Source organism: Dermacentor variabilis, chromosome 9 (assembly GCF_050947875.1).
Source record: "Dermacentor variabilis isolate Ectoservices chromosome 9, ASM5094787v1, whole genome shotgun sequence".
In the NCBI taxonomy this organism is placed as follows: Eukaryota; Metazoa; Arthropoda; class Arachnida; order Ixodida; family Ixodidae; genus Dermacentor; species Dermacentor variabilis.
In genome coordinates, this window is record NC_134576.1 from 126,717,381 (window position 1) to 126,734,101 (window position 16,721).

Sequence of the window (16,721 nt, forward strand, 5' to 3'; positions counted from 1 at the left end):
TGAAAATAGGCATTTCCGATGGGATATATTTTTTTTATGTGTGTACAGTGCATTCTCTGTCCTCTAAGCTCTGCCAAGACAGACACTGTTACTGAATGGCAGTGTCTATTGGGATCAATGTAAGGGCCAGGCAGGCGCTTGTGTGTTGACTGGTCAAGTTCGAATTATCCTGCGAAGGCAAATTTTAGGTTCGAAGTAATGAAAATTATTGCACATAAAAATGCATGGGTGCTGGCCTAGATGTTCGGTCGAGGTCAAAGTAACCAAGAAATTTAAATAGCGGGAATCGAATCAACGGAAGTCAACCGTATAGTAAGGGTGGCCATGGTGCTGGCCAAGGGCCAACTGACTTGGAAAAAAAATTTCTTGCTGTATCATTTATGAATTGTCTTTTCTTTTTTTTGTAACGTCATGCAGGTCCGGGATATGCTGTCAAAGGCTGACTTCCAGCTTTCTGTTGAGCTTTGGTTTACGGATCAAAACTTTGGGCAAGTCTTGGTCTATTTGCTTTTTTCGCCTGTGTTAACACGTTTGCTTAAATGTGTAGCTTGCTAAATACATTCTTTGCTAGACATATAGTTTTCTGGATTTGCTGTAGGCAGTGCTGTATTTCTTTTATTTGAATTTGCATTTTCATTAGTTATGCAAATGCAGGAAGTTGATGCCATATCGCAGCCATCTTGTAGACCCGTTAAAGTGACAATTGCTTCCATTGGCTTATGCCTGACAAGCTCTGTAAGCCACTGCTAGGATTCTTGCGCATAGACGGTTTGCACCGTTTCTCTTATCTACTGGCATACGCTGTATGACAACATGAGTGACTGAAAAAAATAATAACATTGTGGTATACGGTATGTTGTGCAGTGCCGTTTATTCTTCAGTAGCCCACGTGTAATACTATTTAATCCTTCAGCTGTTCTAGTGGCTCACTGTCTATGGTGTTCTGCTGCCAAGCATAACTTCGTGGGTGTGATTGCCGGGTATGGCAGCCACATTACAATGCAAATGTGCACATGTTAAAAGCATCTTAGGTGGTGTTTTAACATCACGGTGTAGCTCAGCACGAGGTCGGGGGTTTGAATCCCAACCGTGGCGGCTGCGTTTCGATGTGGTCACGATATATTTAATGTTCATTTGCTTGGATTGAGGTGCACGTTAAAGAACCCCAAGCGATAAAAACAAATCCATAGTTCTCCACTGCGGAGTCCCCGATAGTCCATTGTGTCAGGATGTCAAACCCCGCAATCGTAACGTCGTCATGTTGACACAATCGTGTAATCATCCTTGACACTGTTTCATGCAATCAGGTTAGTCTTAAAACACATATATGTGTTCAACTGCTTGATCTTGCAAGGTGGGTGGATGTCTGAGTAGTCTCTCTTCCAATGCAGCCCTGACCACCACAAGACCATCCAGTGCGTGAGTTCGCGGCTGCTGACTTTGCACATGGACCCCAGCCGCGGTCTTCATCATCATATTCCAGTTCTGTTTGACTATTTCCACCTGTCGGCGGTCTCCATCACAATTCATGCTTCGTTGCTGGCTGTATACCAGCCTTACATCAGGCAAGTTTATTTCGAAGTTGTGATGTTCAAGATGGTGCGCGATGTGGACCAATACTTGAACCCGGTTGACCCTTTCAGGCAGTGTGGGCACAATTGGGCATAAAAGCACTGATGAATATGCTTATGATATTGAAATTGTGTTGCAGGGATCTTGAAGCAGTTGTGGTTGGACCTGTGCCGTAAATTTGAATAATGTGCGTGAAGTGTTTTAGTCAAATGAGTTGGAAGGCTGGGCGTTTGTGCAGTGCCAGCATGTCATCATTAAGTAGCAGGTTCACTTCTTTCATTGTTTTCCAAAATGTTTTACACCATGCGTATCTTTCAAGTGGCCACATAGGTGCTTTGCAAGTATGCTAACACAAATTGCCGAAGAAATGAAAATTAATTATTTGTTCTGCAGCTGTATGTTTTGCACGACTTTGTAGACGCAATGATTGGGGTCATACTAAATTTTCGACAGGCAGAATGGATTGGTGTGTTAGGGGGCTGTTCTTGCGTTGCAGCGGCCACCTTCAGGTGCCCTGAAGGCGATGAAACAGCGAATTGCGGCGCACCGGTGCAATTTGCTAAATTCGCCATTAGTGTTACTCTTTAGTGTCCTTTAAGGCTACTTCACCTAGTAATCAACGAATTCTTTCTCTGTCTACCTCTGTCTGCTACGGCCACCCTTCTAGGAGGAGTGCTGTCTTGACACCGTCTCATCCAGGGTAAGCTTCTCGGCATACCCTGCATGCAATGTCCTGTTTTTCCTGCTATGCTTGTGGCTGAACATTCTTTTCTACGGCATGCCCTTGCTTTCTATTCTCTGGCTATCCCTGGCAGCGAAAGTGTGAAATTTCTATCACTCTAGAAAAGTGAACAAGAGGGATATACTGTCGAACCTCTATGTAGCAAGCATTGATATTACAAATTATTGGATGTAAGGAAGCAGTTCTGATTGAAGTTCGATATAACGAACATAAATGCGATGAGTTATTAGATATGAAGTGCCATCTGGTAGAGCCGACGCAGAATTTGCAGGGTTGTGATGTTGCGACAGACAGTTTTGTAAAAGGAAAACTGACCACGTCAAACCTGCTTGGTTATGTGTTTATTGTTGCAATATACATGAGCAAATTTTGAGCCCCTTTGAACACAACTGGTGTGCTGCACTGCATTTCTTTATCCATATTTTCCCTAAAAGCTTAGTTAAATCAGTGGAGACGTTGAGTTCACTTCATCGCTTCGAAGTTTTCAACATGTTCGATTCAGTGAATATTTGTTGGGGAATTGAAGGCACTTCGTAAACTTGAAAAGTTGTAAAATCAGCTTTCATTAATTCGACTGTACACCTGTGAGCAGAAGTATACGAACCACAGCCTCACTGAAAAAAAAAAAAAAGACGGAATTTGTTCATAATTCAGACACGCAAACTGGATGAAAAGTCAGAACTGCACTCCTCAATTTCAAGTTACATTCAAGGATGGAGAAGAAAATCGGTTTTAGCACAGAAACTCTGGTCTGTATGCATTTGCTCAAGGGAGCGCATTCTTGTTCATGTACCCCCATACGGTGTTGCAATGACACCTGTTCCATATTGTGGTGCAGCGTTACCAGGACAGGAAGAGCGCAATGGTTTACGGGAAGCCCGAGGCTCGCCTCTCGAAAGTCGATGTCATCCAGCCTGGAGAGTGTCTTCTTTGGGCCACAGGTGAGTGATTACTGCACTAAGTGTGTGTGCTCTCTTCCACTCTAATGAATAACCACTTACTGTGAAGAAGGAAAAAAATGTGCTGGAGACGAATCTTAACCGAGCCCTCTTGAAAGATGCATGCAATAAATTGGACATTGCCATATGTACACTTCATGTAACATATCACGTGGTTCTGTTGCTAAAATTATTACTGTTTGAATTGTTAAAAGTAGGGGATTCCAGACAAAACGATAATTTTTCTTTTTGACCAAACTTTGTAGCAGTGGTGGACCTTAGGGAATCGGTGTGATAATTACTTACTCAGCTACTAATTTTCAGCAAGTGACATATCAAGAGCTACCTTGGGGGGCATGTTGTAATAATTAGAATTCAACTCGGTGACTACCGAAAGTTAACCTGTTTGTAGAAACTTTGGGCAGGGTTCCAGTTTCAAGAAATGCCGACTCAAGTAATGCCGCGAAATGCATTGCTGTCCCATTTAACATTTTACTGTGCTCCATTTATTCTGCAGCACGGAAACATATCCACTGTGTGAGAAGAATCTGTGAGCAGCAGGAAGTAAATTGACAGACTGCATCTCACCCAAATTATGGCAAAACAGTGAAAAGAAGCACATCCGCCAAATGAATAATGTAAAATAAAGGTGCTCAGACGCCTGTGTTTGCTGCCACCAGCATCCTACTGACTACAATCATGTCTCCCTGACATGAATATGCTGCTGGTGATGATAATAATGCACTCTAATAGCTCCTGCAAAGCTACGTCGCTTCACTGTCCACAGTGTCTGGAATGGATTACTTGAATGCACCGTCAGCATAAATAGAAATACTAACAAAAAAACAACTTCAATGCATTGTTTTATTCTGAGGTTCCTCTGCATTCATAGCAGCAGCTTAAATTCAGAATCTAAAATGTACACTTGGTACTGCACCATGCATAAAAACTGGGTATAGAACAATTGGGCATTGCACTTCCATGTAATTATACGTGGGAGGCATACTGATAAGCTATTGCCTGTTTGATTATTTGTCCTGATGGTGCCTGTCATACTTTGGGGAAGAGTGAGCCTTATAAATTTTGCCAAAGAAAGCAGTTGTTGCCCTGACAGAGACGGGTCTTGTCGAAATAGAGGTTTCCATTGTTCGACCACTGTTGAACACTTTGTCGCCATCTGCCCACGAACCCCGCATCTCATTTGTCATTAGTCTTCAAACTTTCGAATTTCTTCCACAATCCACTGATACACTATTGAGCTTGTGCCTTGGAGCTGTGGTTGTGAAGAAACCGTGGAACACCTTCTGCTACTTCCCATCCTTAGGAGACAAAAGGCTTGCCCACTTCAGTGCTTTAAACCAGAGAAGAAAGACCTCTCTTGCCGAGCAAGACCTTGTGATCGTGCGCTCGCACATCACAGCTGCAGAAGGCCACAGAAGCGTTGCTGCTGTTCTTCAAGGCAACCGGACTGAGCGACTATCTGTGACACAGCAATGAGAATTCAAATAAAGACAAACCTTGATATTATGAACAGGGGAATAATTATTTTATACAATTAAGCAAATATCAAAGGTTTTAGCCAATATCAGAGTGTGAGGTAAAACAGCTTAAAATGAATATCAGGTGTAACGCAGCTATTTTCATGTTATTTTCACATAGTTTCATGACTTGACCTATGTTAGCATTCATCTGGATGTCGACAACTCTGCGAAGTGCTCCAACTCCCGACTTTCTCTGGTTCTTCAATCCTTCCCAACCCTTAGCCCTGTGCAAGGTATCCCCTTGCGCTTGGTCCTAATTCACCTTCCTCCCTTTCATTTGCCCTTCTCTCTCTCTCTCTCTGCGCCATGAAGCATTGTTGACTGCTATCCTTTCAGACGAGCGGAAGTGGTGGACGGCTCCTGGGGCGCCTGCAGCGAGCCTGCATGGTGCACTGGGAGCTGTGCTCACTCCTGCTCACGGCCTATGGGAGCCTGCAGCGTCGAATGGTCGAGTTCATGCGCCTCCTGCCACCATGGCAGCACCTGCGGCGAGTTGTGGAAGGTGAGCTGTTTAACGCGGTCGGGGTCCCAAAGCTTGCGGTGGAAAAAAAAAAAAGGAAAGGGAAGGGCCAGGAGGGATGGAATGGAGGCGTCCAACAGTCCCTCGAGTCTGCACCAGTCATTTTTCACGCTGCATTTTTTTTTTATCTGCGTTGAATCTTATCAGGTGCATGGAAATTTCTTTTCTTCTAGACTCATTGCACCTCTCCTCTTGTCTGGAAGGACTCAGCAACGTGGCAAAGGTAAGTGATGGCTTTCTGTTTTTCATTTTATTTTGCTTTGAATTTTTGATTTTACAAGTAGGTATGTATGTGTAAAGGCATTTTAATGGGCTGTAATTGCTGTTATTACAAACTTTGGACAAATACAGATAAAGGAGTTGGCTAAATAGATGAGCAGTAGCAACAATAATACTGATTTGCTGTTTGACTTCGTTGCACTGGGGGAACAGATCACAAAAGGGGGAGCAGGGTGCACAATAGACAGTCACCAAAACGATACAGCGGCATGTATCGCTACCTGCTAAGCTGCGAGTCCAGGAATTATTTAGTTTTAATAGAATTCCATCGCCATCATTAAATTGTTGCTTTCTTTATTCAAGAACACTGAAGGCGCTTCTGTTTTCCATATTGTTAGCCTTGAATTCTTTGCTTATCCGTGTTTCCCTATATTTTACTTCCAAGAACAAGTTATAGTACACTTAGTGTTTGCACTGGTTCATCAAGCCATTTGTCTGAAGCCTCCTGTGTGTCATATGTCTTATCACACACAAAAGAAGGCAGAAAAAGATACATAAGTGTGCCCAAGAATATCAGAAGAAAAAAAAAAGTCATTCATCAAATGGAGGATAGGTCAAACAACAATACCACACTACAGCAAGCACAGAGGCCTCACCAAGGTGCATAATATGTGTGCCGTGCCTGTGCAAATGATCAACATTCGTGTGAAATGGCAATTGATGAGCAAGAGGACTAATGTCAGTGGTACCATGTGCAAGAGGACCTGAACTTGCTATCACAATTTTCTTTTATTTGTAACTCCTTTCATTTTTGTGCGAGGAGCCTTCTGTTTCTTGAAGGACCGCCACACATGCGAAATCTGGCAAACAACCACATTCGCTGCAGCCCGGTGCCCCTTTTACTGCTTGTACCGGGCTTTAGCCAGCTGTAATGATTCCACAACCCGGCCTCGACACATTGACCGGTCTGAATGTTGTGAATGGCAGGCTGTAGCACCATTCCAGCCTTCTCAACTCTGGCGCATTTATTCATTAAACAAAGCTCCTGGTGAATAGAACAAATATTTCCACTTCCCCCAAACAAGAGAGGAATTACCAAGAAGGTTGAGGCTTAAAGTGATTGACATTGGTTGAACAAGGAATGTCACAATCAACAATTGAACTTTGTCACAACAAACAGAAAAGAAAAAAGAGTAAACGGCACATTGCAAGCATATGTGCATGTTGCCACTTCCTGGCACGGGAATCGATTATATCCTCACACATGACTGTAGATGGTTAATGATGAATTGGTAGTTGGCCTTTAGTTGTTGGTTGTGAAACTGGAGGTTCATTCGATTCACCCTGCATTTCGTGAACTAGTTCCCAACGGTTCAGTGCGAGTTCTTATTCGTGCAGAACCGAGCCAGCATGGTACGACCTGCCAGAGCCCTGTGCTACCTATCTGACAAGTGCAACGAATGTTGTGAACTTGCTCTGCACTAAGCCTACACTGCTTGAAACAACTGCCGACATGCAGATGCCGTCATGTTGGACCAGTGAAATGGATAGTGAGGCGCGTCACCTCCCGACCTAGTTCAGGAAGTGCAGGCAAATCGAATGGACCTTGCGATAACTGATTGTGGTTCCTTCAAAACGATGTGGCCTTGGGTTAGTTGGTGATTTACGGATTTACGGATTTGCTATGAACGGGTGAATGTCTGATCTCCCCTTTATCATTTACGGAATCAAACATGTGCCAAAGAACGGACACCAATGCTCTGTTGTTGTTCGTCGTATTCCTTGTGGTGTCTGTTTCCGCATGGTCATTTCTGATTGTGGTTCTGGTTGCTCTTTCGTTGTGCTCTCCTGCATATCTTTTTCTCTTCTCCCGTTTCTTCTGTCCCTTCTGGTCCCAGGACTGTTTTCAGCACCTTAAGGCCAGGGATGTCTCCCCTCCGGAGTGGGACAAAGTCTTTGCTCACATCACGGTAATGGTCTCCAGCTCTTCCTTGATAACCTCTGTTTTCCTCCTTGTCTGCATTTTAACATTTCTTTGACTCTTCTCATTCGTGGGTAGTGTTCTGCAGCCACCGCATAAAGTTTTGAAGCAGCACCTAGATAAATTTCTGCAGAACACAAATGGGTTGTTTCACATGCAGCAGACGTTACTAAGTCATGACTGGCAGCTTAATAATTGCGACCTGGGATTGTAGCAGGAACTGTTATTACTTGACAGTGTTATTACTTAACAGCAGTGACTATTATTAATAATAATCCTGCTGTCGTTATATCTGGTGCTTATAACAAATTAGCTTTTGAAAAGAACGCCTGTGGCAGATAGCCTAATTCTAATTTTTGAGCTGGATGAGTTGAAGACGTTGGCATTATTTACACGAGAAATTGAAGTGCTTAACCAACTAATTAACAAACTTTCACTCGTCGATATATTAACTAAGTACTTCTGCGCACATATTGCAGTTTACTACTTGTAGCCAGTGGATTCGCAAGGCATCTTCACATGGAACAAATTCCGAGGATGGCGCCAGATTGAAGATACGTGAAGTCAAAATTGCTATAAAATGCAGTGTATTTCCACTTCTTTAACAAAACTTTTTATGCTTTGCTGGACAAAAATAACCCGAACACTTTGGGAACACATACATTGTAGCGGGCGAATCCTCAGAATTCAATCCAAGTGGATATGCCTTGCGAAACCACTGGGTACAATTAGTAAATTATGGAAAAGTTAATTACTAAAAAAATTTGTTAGTCAGTTATGTTATGTTTATCATTCCTCATGCAAATAATGCCCATCTCTTCCAAGTAGGTAATCCAGCTCAAGGGATAAAATTCTTCTATCAGCCACAGGCAATTTCTAAATATTCTATTAACTATAAAAAAAAAAGGCCCAGCCTAATATTGTTTGTCTATTATATTATTGTTGTACTTTGCACTTGCTGACGAGGCGTTTTCTTTTTTTTTTGCACGTAATGCGCGTGTGCAGCAAGCAGAGAACGAGGAAGACTTCTTGGCAGTGGCACACAGCGATGTGGCGCAGCTGTGCGGTGCGCTGATTGTGCTCTGGAAACAGTTCCTAGAGGTGGTCGCGGACCAAGACCGGGTGCGCCAGCAGCTGGCTCGCCAGCACCACCTGCAGCGGGTCAAGCGCTTCGCCGAGGCCTACTTTGTCATAGAGCGTCCACGCATCGCCGTCCTGTCGGCCAATGACGCCAGGTGCGCGGAATGTCCAGGGCATGCCAGTAGCAGCGAATCGTGCAAAAGCTCGGTGGTTTTGCTGGAACTGTGATGGGGTGTGACCGTGAAGAATGGGCAGAGAACAATGTAGGAAATGTCATGCAGCGACGACATTCATTGTGATATTACAGCGTGCACGCAACAGACGGGGACGCAAGGCAATAGTAACGCACAAGCACTTTGCCTTGTGTCCTCGATTGTTGTGTGCATGCTGCAATATCGTAATGAATAGCTACTAACTCGCCCAACTTTTAGTGCTTTTACAGCGATGAGATGTTTCACCATTTTACCTGAAGATGGTGGAGAGTCCTAGCTTGCCACTGTACCATTCGGCCTACTTGTACACTACTCTTACTAACTCATCCTGCTACTACTCGGCTACTGCTAGAGATGTGGTTGAACTTCGACTGGAGATGGAGTTGTTACTTAAGGTGAGGCTACAAGGTTTGTTAGGTATGTCCAGGGGGAAAGCAGCAAAGTCTAGTAAAGCAATCAATTTGATAGAAGATGGGGTTACAGTCGCCGACCGTTTATTCGGACCTCACGGGGACTGCGGAAATGTCCGAATAAACAGGTGTCCGAAAAAGCAGATTAAAAAAAAAATAATAAAATCCTTTATTTCCACGTGCTTATTCGGGCTCGGCAGTAGGCTTGAAGAAATCGTGAATGCGCCGTTGCATGCTGTTCCGTTTACGCGCAGTCGGATAAGCCTGACTAGCGGAGAGGGTCGAACGGTCACTATAGGTGGCTGAAAGCACAGTCACTGTTTGTGCACGCTCCGCATGCGACGGCAGCGTAGCACATTGTGCGTCATCTTCCGACTCGGAGTCATCGTCCGGCGGTGCAGCAGAAACCTGACCAATGATCTCGCCGTCGTCGAGTTCTGCGCATGTCAGTACTGCAGTGTCAGCACCTGTTAAACTGTCAAATGAGACGGTGTCCGGAATCGCAATGCAACCACTGCGCAGGTCTCGGCAGAACATTTTCCGCGTCAGTAGGGAGCACATCGGAAGGCGACAAATCTTAGGCCTCCCGGCACCCGCTTGCCGGCATTCCCCAGCGAAGTCTGTGCGGGCACTGTCGGCGCCATTAGACACTTGACGCAATGCTTTCGTACGCCGCGTTGGATCACTGAAACCTCGACACAGCACACACAGCAAACAACACCGTTCCGACACCAGTCGCACAAACGAAAAACGTAGCCCGCTCGCAGCGTCGTGCGCGAAGAAACAAATCAGCTGCTGGATTGTCTTGACATGGCTTACTAAGCTGAAACTGGAACTGCTGTAGAGCCACTCTATTGAACCAGGCAGAAACGATGATGATGAGTGGGCATTTCTAGTAGCGCCACTTCGTGGGGCAGCAAGGAGGCTCTGTTCAAAACAAAAATGGCGTTCAGCTAGTCGAACTATGCGCCGGTCATAGTCGGTGCATGATGCTCTCGATCGAGTTGGCTCAAGGAGTGTCCGAAAAATCAGACGAGAGGTTGCAACGTGTCCGAACTTTCGGCAGTTGTTATACATTATGGTCTATGGGGGGAATGGCGGTGCCGCGAAGCTGACCGAATAATCGGGCATGTCCGAATTTTTGGAGTCCGGAAAATCGGTCGGTGACTGTATACAGTCAAACCTTGATATAAGAAGCGCGGATATAACAGATTAAATCAACTTTCTCACCAATATCATTGTGTAACGAATATATGCTTATAACGAATATAGGATGTAACGAAGTTATTTTCCAGTCAGTTACGACTTCGTTACATCAAGGTTCAACCTTGTATTGTACTCTCAAAGCTTCCTCCCCTTAATTCACAATGCCTCCTTGTGACTTCAAGGGTATCGGAGACTTCGAAGAATGCCAACATCATATTAATCCATGAAAAGAGAGAAGTTAAAGAATTGAAGACCTGTAAGCCCATAAGCTTGCAGGCATTGTACAAAATATCCACCGTGGTAATACCAACATCATCAGGGCAACAGTTGAGTTCACTCAACACAGAGAACAGGCTGGCTTTAGGGAGGGATATTCTACAATAGATCACATTCATGCTATCAATCAGGTAATTGAGGAATCTGCAACATGTATAACCAACTTCTCTATACAGCTTTCATAGATTGCAAAATGACTACAGCTTTCATAGATTACAAAAGCGCAGTCGAAGGTGGCAGAGTATTAGGTGGTGTTATGAAATTAGGAAATTCACAGGTATGAGATGGGGGTTCGCTGGCGCGAGACGGGGGTAGTTGTAGATTGCTGGAAGAGTTCTTCGTCCTGCACTGAACATAAATAGGCTGGTGATCATGATGATAATGACTACCAAATAGGAGTAAAAGTTTGGCAACCACGGACGGCAGCAGCAGATTTAAATTTTCTTCAGGCGTGCTGTGGCAGCCTGACATTGGGCCAGGCACTGCATTGGTTGAATGTGCGCACTTTATTACTAAATTTGGAGCTGCACTTTGTTGCTTTGTTTGTTCCTTTAAACTTTTTTGTCACGATCGTACACGACTTTTGAAGTTGAATGGCATCTAGTGCAACCAGCCCTTTCCGGTTGATGCAGCACGCAGCTCTTCTTCGAGGTGACGGAGGCGCTGCGGCGTTCCGAATACCTTGCCCTGCTTCCGCCGCTGGAAGTGGAGTGTGCCGAGCTAGACGGCGACAGCAACAACCTTCCCATCATATACGAGGAGCACTACCAAGATTTCAAGACAACACCTCAAGGCTGTGCATCACGTGAGTTCCTTTCCTCCATTTGTTTTTTCAAGACAGTCTTGCAAAACTGCTGAAGGTGGACACTGCTAAAGGCGAACAGTTGCCTTTCTGGGCCATGACTAATTTAAGGCTGTAGCACTACTGCAGAAGCTGTCTACAGAAATGCGTAGCTTTTTGAAGCACATGAACACAGTGTGGACATTCCTCAACACTTCTTGTGAAAACATTTTGCAACAGATCAAGCGCAACAAGATTATGCGTGCTGAAACAGTGAATTAAAGGATATGAAATGGAATCGTGAGTATATTTAGTACTCCTGTAGCGTTTTTGTTATTTTCTCCTTAATTTGCTGCTTTGGTAGGTCGCATTTTAACAACTTTAGCACCATGGTATAGTCATTGAAAAGGTCAGCAATTAGGGCAGCTACCGTTTATTCTCAGCCAAATGCTATACAGTCGACGCTTGTTACAATGGACCTGCATGCAACAGACTTTAGGATATAACGAACCATACTTCAGCCTTAGTCTGTTCTACCTTGTTTTGTTAATGCACCAAAGCTCGCTTTTAATGGACTGCGCTACAATGGACTATCGGCTACAGTGGGCGAAATTAGAGGCAGTTTTTGTGGCCATATGAAACGAACTTTCGCTGTGTCGACACGCGCTGGCTACTGACTTGTGTTGCTCCATACTGTGTGCGCGAGGGAGGGAGGAAAGCGGGGCGGAAGCGTATCGTCCTTCGCGTGCGAGGCACGGGGATGGGAGGCGAGGGAGAGAAGGGGGGTTCCACTCCAGTGGCTGCTGTTAACGGTACGGCCACCATATCTTTCAGAAGTGAGGCGTTTCGGATATTACGATCTTTGGATAAAAAGGATGTTTTTTGTCGGATTATCAAGGTCTGTTGTAACGAGAGTCGACCGTATATTGTATCACAGTCAAATGCTTTTATAACTAATTGTTGGGGCCTCTGGAATCATTTGTTATGCTGTTCACTTTGTTGTAATAGTCGTGCATTGTGCAGCTCACTATAGAACCGGGAGAGCATTATTCTTTCGTTATACAGGTCATTTCGTTGTAGAGGTGTTCATCATAGAAGCGTTCGACTGTATTTCTTACATTGTATGCACCTTTTTAAGCAGATGACTGAAAAAAAAACTTCATTTCATATTGTTGTAATGCTTCCAACTTTAGCGTGTATCTACAAAGTCTTGTTAGGTTCAGTATTTTGTGCTTGTTTTAGAATTGTGCAATGCATTCTGTGAATCCTGCATTACTTATTTCCTGTAGTACTTGATGTCGTAAGATTCCTAATAAGCTTAGATTTGTTTGTGTCGTCTATACACGAAAGCAGTATGAAAAGTTTGAGTGTGCAAATGCAAAGTATATTGTACGTTTAACATTTGGTTGGACAAGCGGTTTAAACTTGTTCAGCATGCCAGCAGTGCAGGAGATGTCGACCTCAACAGTGTCAATATGCAGCGACTGCGATAGGCTCTTGCAGTTTTGTTTGTATTTATGTAAGCGTTTTGTGTATTGACAAAGCTTTTTGCATTCACGAAAGTGGGCAAATGGTCTGAAGGATATGTGGGAAACAAAGCATTTCTACTTGTCTGTTTCAGAGTCCTGCCTGAACCTCAGTGACATCTCACTTCAATTCGATGACAGGCGTCCATCAGCATCTGCCATCAGCAGTATGAAGCTTTCGGAGAAGGCTGCGGTGGCGTCCAAATTGCTGGGCCAGAAATCCATGCCGCTGAGGCACGGTTCGCCAACTCTCTCCGCTGATGCCGACCTGGGTTCTCCCACCTCTACATCGTCAACTTCTTCTGCGGATGCCCAAGACCGTGACAGCGCCACCCGCTCCGGCAAAGGAAGCGCGTCATCGTCGCGAGCCAAAGTGAAATTAAAAGCACGCACCGCCAGCCTGCTTCGTCAGCTGAAGAGGCCGCACCTGAACAACTCGTCTGTGACTTTGCTCGCATTCAAGAGGCTCGATGCCTTGCGGAGCCGGGCCGCCGAAACCAGCGGTAGTGCCTCCAGTTCACAGATGAAGCATTCGCAGAGTTCGGTGGCGGTTACGTCGGCAAACCTGTCCCTTCCGAGAAGCGTTGCGATGCCTTTGCAGTCCCATCTTCTCAACAGCGAGTCAATGCCTGACTTGACGACCCAGTTGGCATCGGCGCGAACGACGCCGCAAGTCGTGCCACCGGCTCCGCCACCGCCGAGGTCACGAGTTGCAAGCGACAGCCTCAATGCCAACTTTGACGCACTCTTCGTCAGCGACCCGGTCGTGGCCAGGAAAGCAGTGTCGGAATCTTGCTCATGTGTAAGACCGCACCTTCGAACTGCTCTGGCTCACAGCCTCACAGCCGCGAAGCACAGGCGATCGACATCGTCGTGCCAAGTCGGCTTCGACGGACGTCGCACGTCGGCACCGCTCTCGAACGCGCAGGACCCAAGGAGAGAGTCGCTGGGCATTCCTGACTTTAGGAGAGAATCTTTCGGAGTCCCCGATTCAGGGCGGGAATCCCTCTGCATGCCCGACTCAAGGAGGGAATCTCTTGGAATCCCTGACTCTAGGAGGGACTCATTGGATGAGGTCTTCCTCTGTCCCGGAACTGGAGGCTCCAGTAAATCCACTTCTGGTTACGAAAGCGCGGACACGTCATCTGACGTTGTGACGATTGCTCCGATGCCAGAGAAGGGCGCGACATCACCGCTCGACTGCGGAACGTCAATACCTCCATTACCGCCGCCGCAGTTCAGGGACAGCCCCAAAGACGTAACTCCTGCAGGTAGTTTCAGCGCCCATCCTTGTTCATCATTACCTTGTAAAGAAAAACTAACAAATCATTCTGTCAGCGCGCACTGCTGCAGCTTTCCTTATTCTCAGAGCAGTGTGAATGGTGTTGCGCCTTCTAAGGAAAAGCAAGCCGAACCTGTGAATGCTCCCATGATGGCCTGCGAAGGTACAGCTTTCTTCCCGAAGCCTCCGGCTGAGTTTGCGAGCGATCAGACACCGAACGTGGTGCCTCCTCTTCCCGAAAACGGCGACGACGAAGAACCCCCGGAGGATCCCAGTATGATACAAAACGGCGTCGAGAAAGAGGTGTGCCCGTCCGACGAGGAGGCGAGACGGCGATATGAAGAGTGCAGGTCGTACCTTGAAACGAAATGTACGCTGATCGAAATGCTGACCGAACCAAAGGACGAGTATCATGCGGCTCTGGACAGTGTTGTGGAGGCATCGCAGGAATTTTGGCAACAGATAGAAGCTGAGAAGGATGAAAACGCAAACGATGAAGCTGAAGATATCGTGTCCGTGCGCCGGGCGTCTGCAGTCAATGCCGATGTCATCAGGTGTGTGCCTTGGTGTTGTATTTTACCTGGTCTGGTCTTGAACGAGTAGAGGTTTGCAGACCAGTGCACAAGTTCAGAGTTTCATTTACATATGTCCTTTTTGACCCCTGTATTGTTGTGTGCTGGTTTGCAAGAAATTATCTGGTCTTATCCCAGTTGCATTTTATGCAGGCACAGTCCATATATTGTTTGTTGTTGCTAGATGTTAAAGGTAATACAGATTTTCTTGACCCATAGTAGTTTTACGAAGTAAACGAACAGGCCGAGGACAGATGCTATAGATCAATAAAGGTGTGTTGCAACAAAGGTGTGTTGAGCAGTCTTGGCATTCAATGCTCTGACTGGGGGTACAATCCTTTGCTAGAAGCTTGTTTTGTAAATCCCATTAGTTCTGGATAGTCCACTAGAGATGTTATTTGGAATGCAGAAATTGTGTCCTTTGGTGGTTTGTATTATCATAGTGTGCGGTTCATCTCATAACGTATCATCTGGCTGTGCATTTTCTTGGCACTTTGTTAACACTTGGGGTCTATAACATTTATGCACACTTTGATGCTGTCTTCTCGACTGGTCTGTTCGTCTTCAATTGTGTATGAGTTCGCAGTGGAGGTTTGAGTTGTGCCAAATTGAAAAAGCGTTACCTGTATACTCATTGCTAGGATAGTCGATTCATGCTGTGCAACAAAGATCAGTGAGCACAAATTTGAATACGAGAACTGAGATAAAGATGAGCAAATGGGACAATGCATTGTCCTGGAGCAATATTGTTGATAATATTTTAGGATGCCGTCACTCTTCACAAGATGTCGTGTGACCTGGCACCGGACATGTCGGTGTCTACAGTCAGCGGTGTTCATGGCACCTTGCCAAAGCAGTGCTGTTTGCTCTGTAACAAGAATGGCGTTGTAGGTGCTGTCTCGTCTGGTGCAAAGCCACGCGAAGTCTCCTGGAAGGGATTGTATCCCCAGTAGTGATTGACCAAGGACACAGCTCCTCTTTGCTCAATCCTACCTTAGTACTTGTCTACAAACTTGCTGCCATTGATCTCCATCATACTAAATAATTAAAATTTGAGCAGCCTGGTATTGTAATCACGCGGACTGGTGCAGTTTTTTGTAGAAGCTTATGCTTGTCCTTGTTTTTCATTTTTTTATCCAGCTTTGTGAAGGCAAAAGAGGAATTCCGTGCACACCTAAACATGCCTTGGCTGTGGTACAGGTAAGTACCTATTTGTTTTAGTAATCTGATTTCATTATTGTAATGGTTGTGGTATTTATGATGATTTTTTACATTGGTAGCCATATGCAGTTGGCTTGTAATTATTCAACCATGGCTGGACAGTAAAAATATCAAAATGTTTGAATTGGAAGGAGTCTTTAACCATGCATAGCCACCGTTTAGACTTTTGAACATCATGCATTTTTGCCTAATCATGTAATAAAATTTCCTTTTGTTGATTGATCGATCAATCAAGTTAAATGGCTGGTAGAATTATTCAAGTAGACTGATTGGAAGCCAGCTGTATCGCCAGTTAGTCCATTCATACTAATATTCCTAGGGAAACAATCTGGCACTGTATTCGTTTAGTCACAGTAAGAATCATAGGTAATATGTCAATTTTTTGAATGATTTGAAGTGGCTTTGTTGAGAAAGCATATTACACCGTCATTGTTTGCTGAGGTGCACTCGTGTGGTTGCTTCACATCATTTTTTAACAGGTGTTTCTTTATGTTCAAGACAAGTGATTTTACTGCAAGATATAGTATATATATATAAGTGAATAGTCAAAACACAATACTTGTCATTATGTGCATAGTCTGATGTTCGAAAAGCAACTCTCATCATAGGTAAATTATTTGTTCTTTTAAACAGTTCTTTTTC

The 16,721-nt window shown here is 44.9% G+C and overlaps 1 protein-coding gene across 3 annotated transcripts in view; it reads left to right on the forward strand.

Moving 5' to 3' along the window:
• The window catches only part of LOC142557438 (protein FAM135A), a 51,945-nt gene that overhangs the window by 8,869 nt on the left and 26,355 nt on the right, over window positions 1-16,721 (forward strand). For 2 of the 3 annotated variants that reach the window (XM_075669286.1, XM_075669287.1), the window contains exons 5-15: window positions 418-488; window positions 1,392-1,565; window positions 2,240-2,272; window positions 3,153-3,255; window positions 5,130-5,295; window positions 5,487-5,536; window positions 7,431-7,502; window positions 8,519-8,748; window positions 11,330-11,502; window positions 13,100-14,840; window positions 15,999-16,058. In XM_075669286.1, coding sequence (XP_075525401.1) covers window positions 418-488; window positions 1,392-1,565; window positions 2,240-2,272; window positions 3,153-3,255; window positions 5,130-5,295; window positions 5,487-5,536; window positions 7,431-7,502; window positions 8,519-8,748; window positions 11,330-11,502; window positions 13,100-14,840; window positions 15,999-16,058 — 2,873 coding nt within the window. The remainder of the gene's footprint in view (window positions 1-417; window positions 489-1,391; window positions 1,566-2,239; window positions 2,273-3,152; window positions 3,256-5,129; window positions 5,296-5,486; window positions 5,537-7,430; window positions 7,503-8,518; window positions 8,749-11,329; window positions 11,503-13,099; window positions 14,841-15,998; window positions 16,059-16,721) is intronic. The other variant, XM_075669288.1, reaches the window with a different exon arrangement.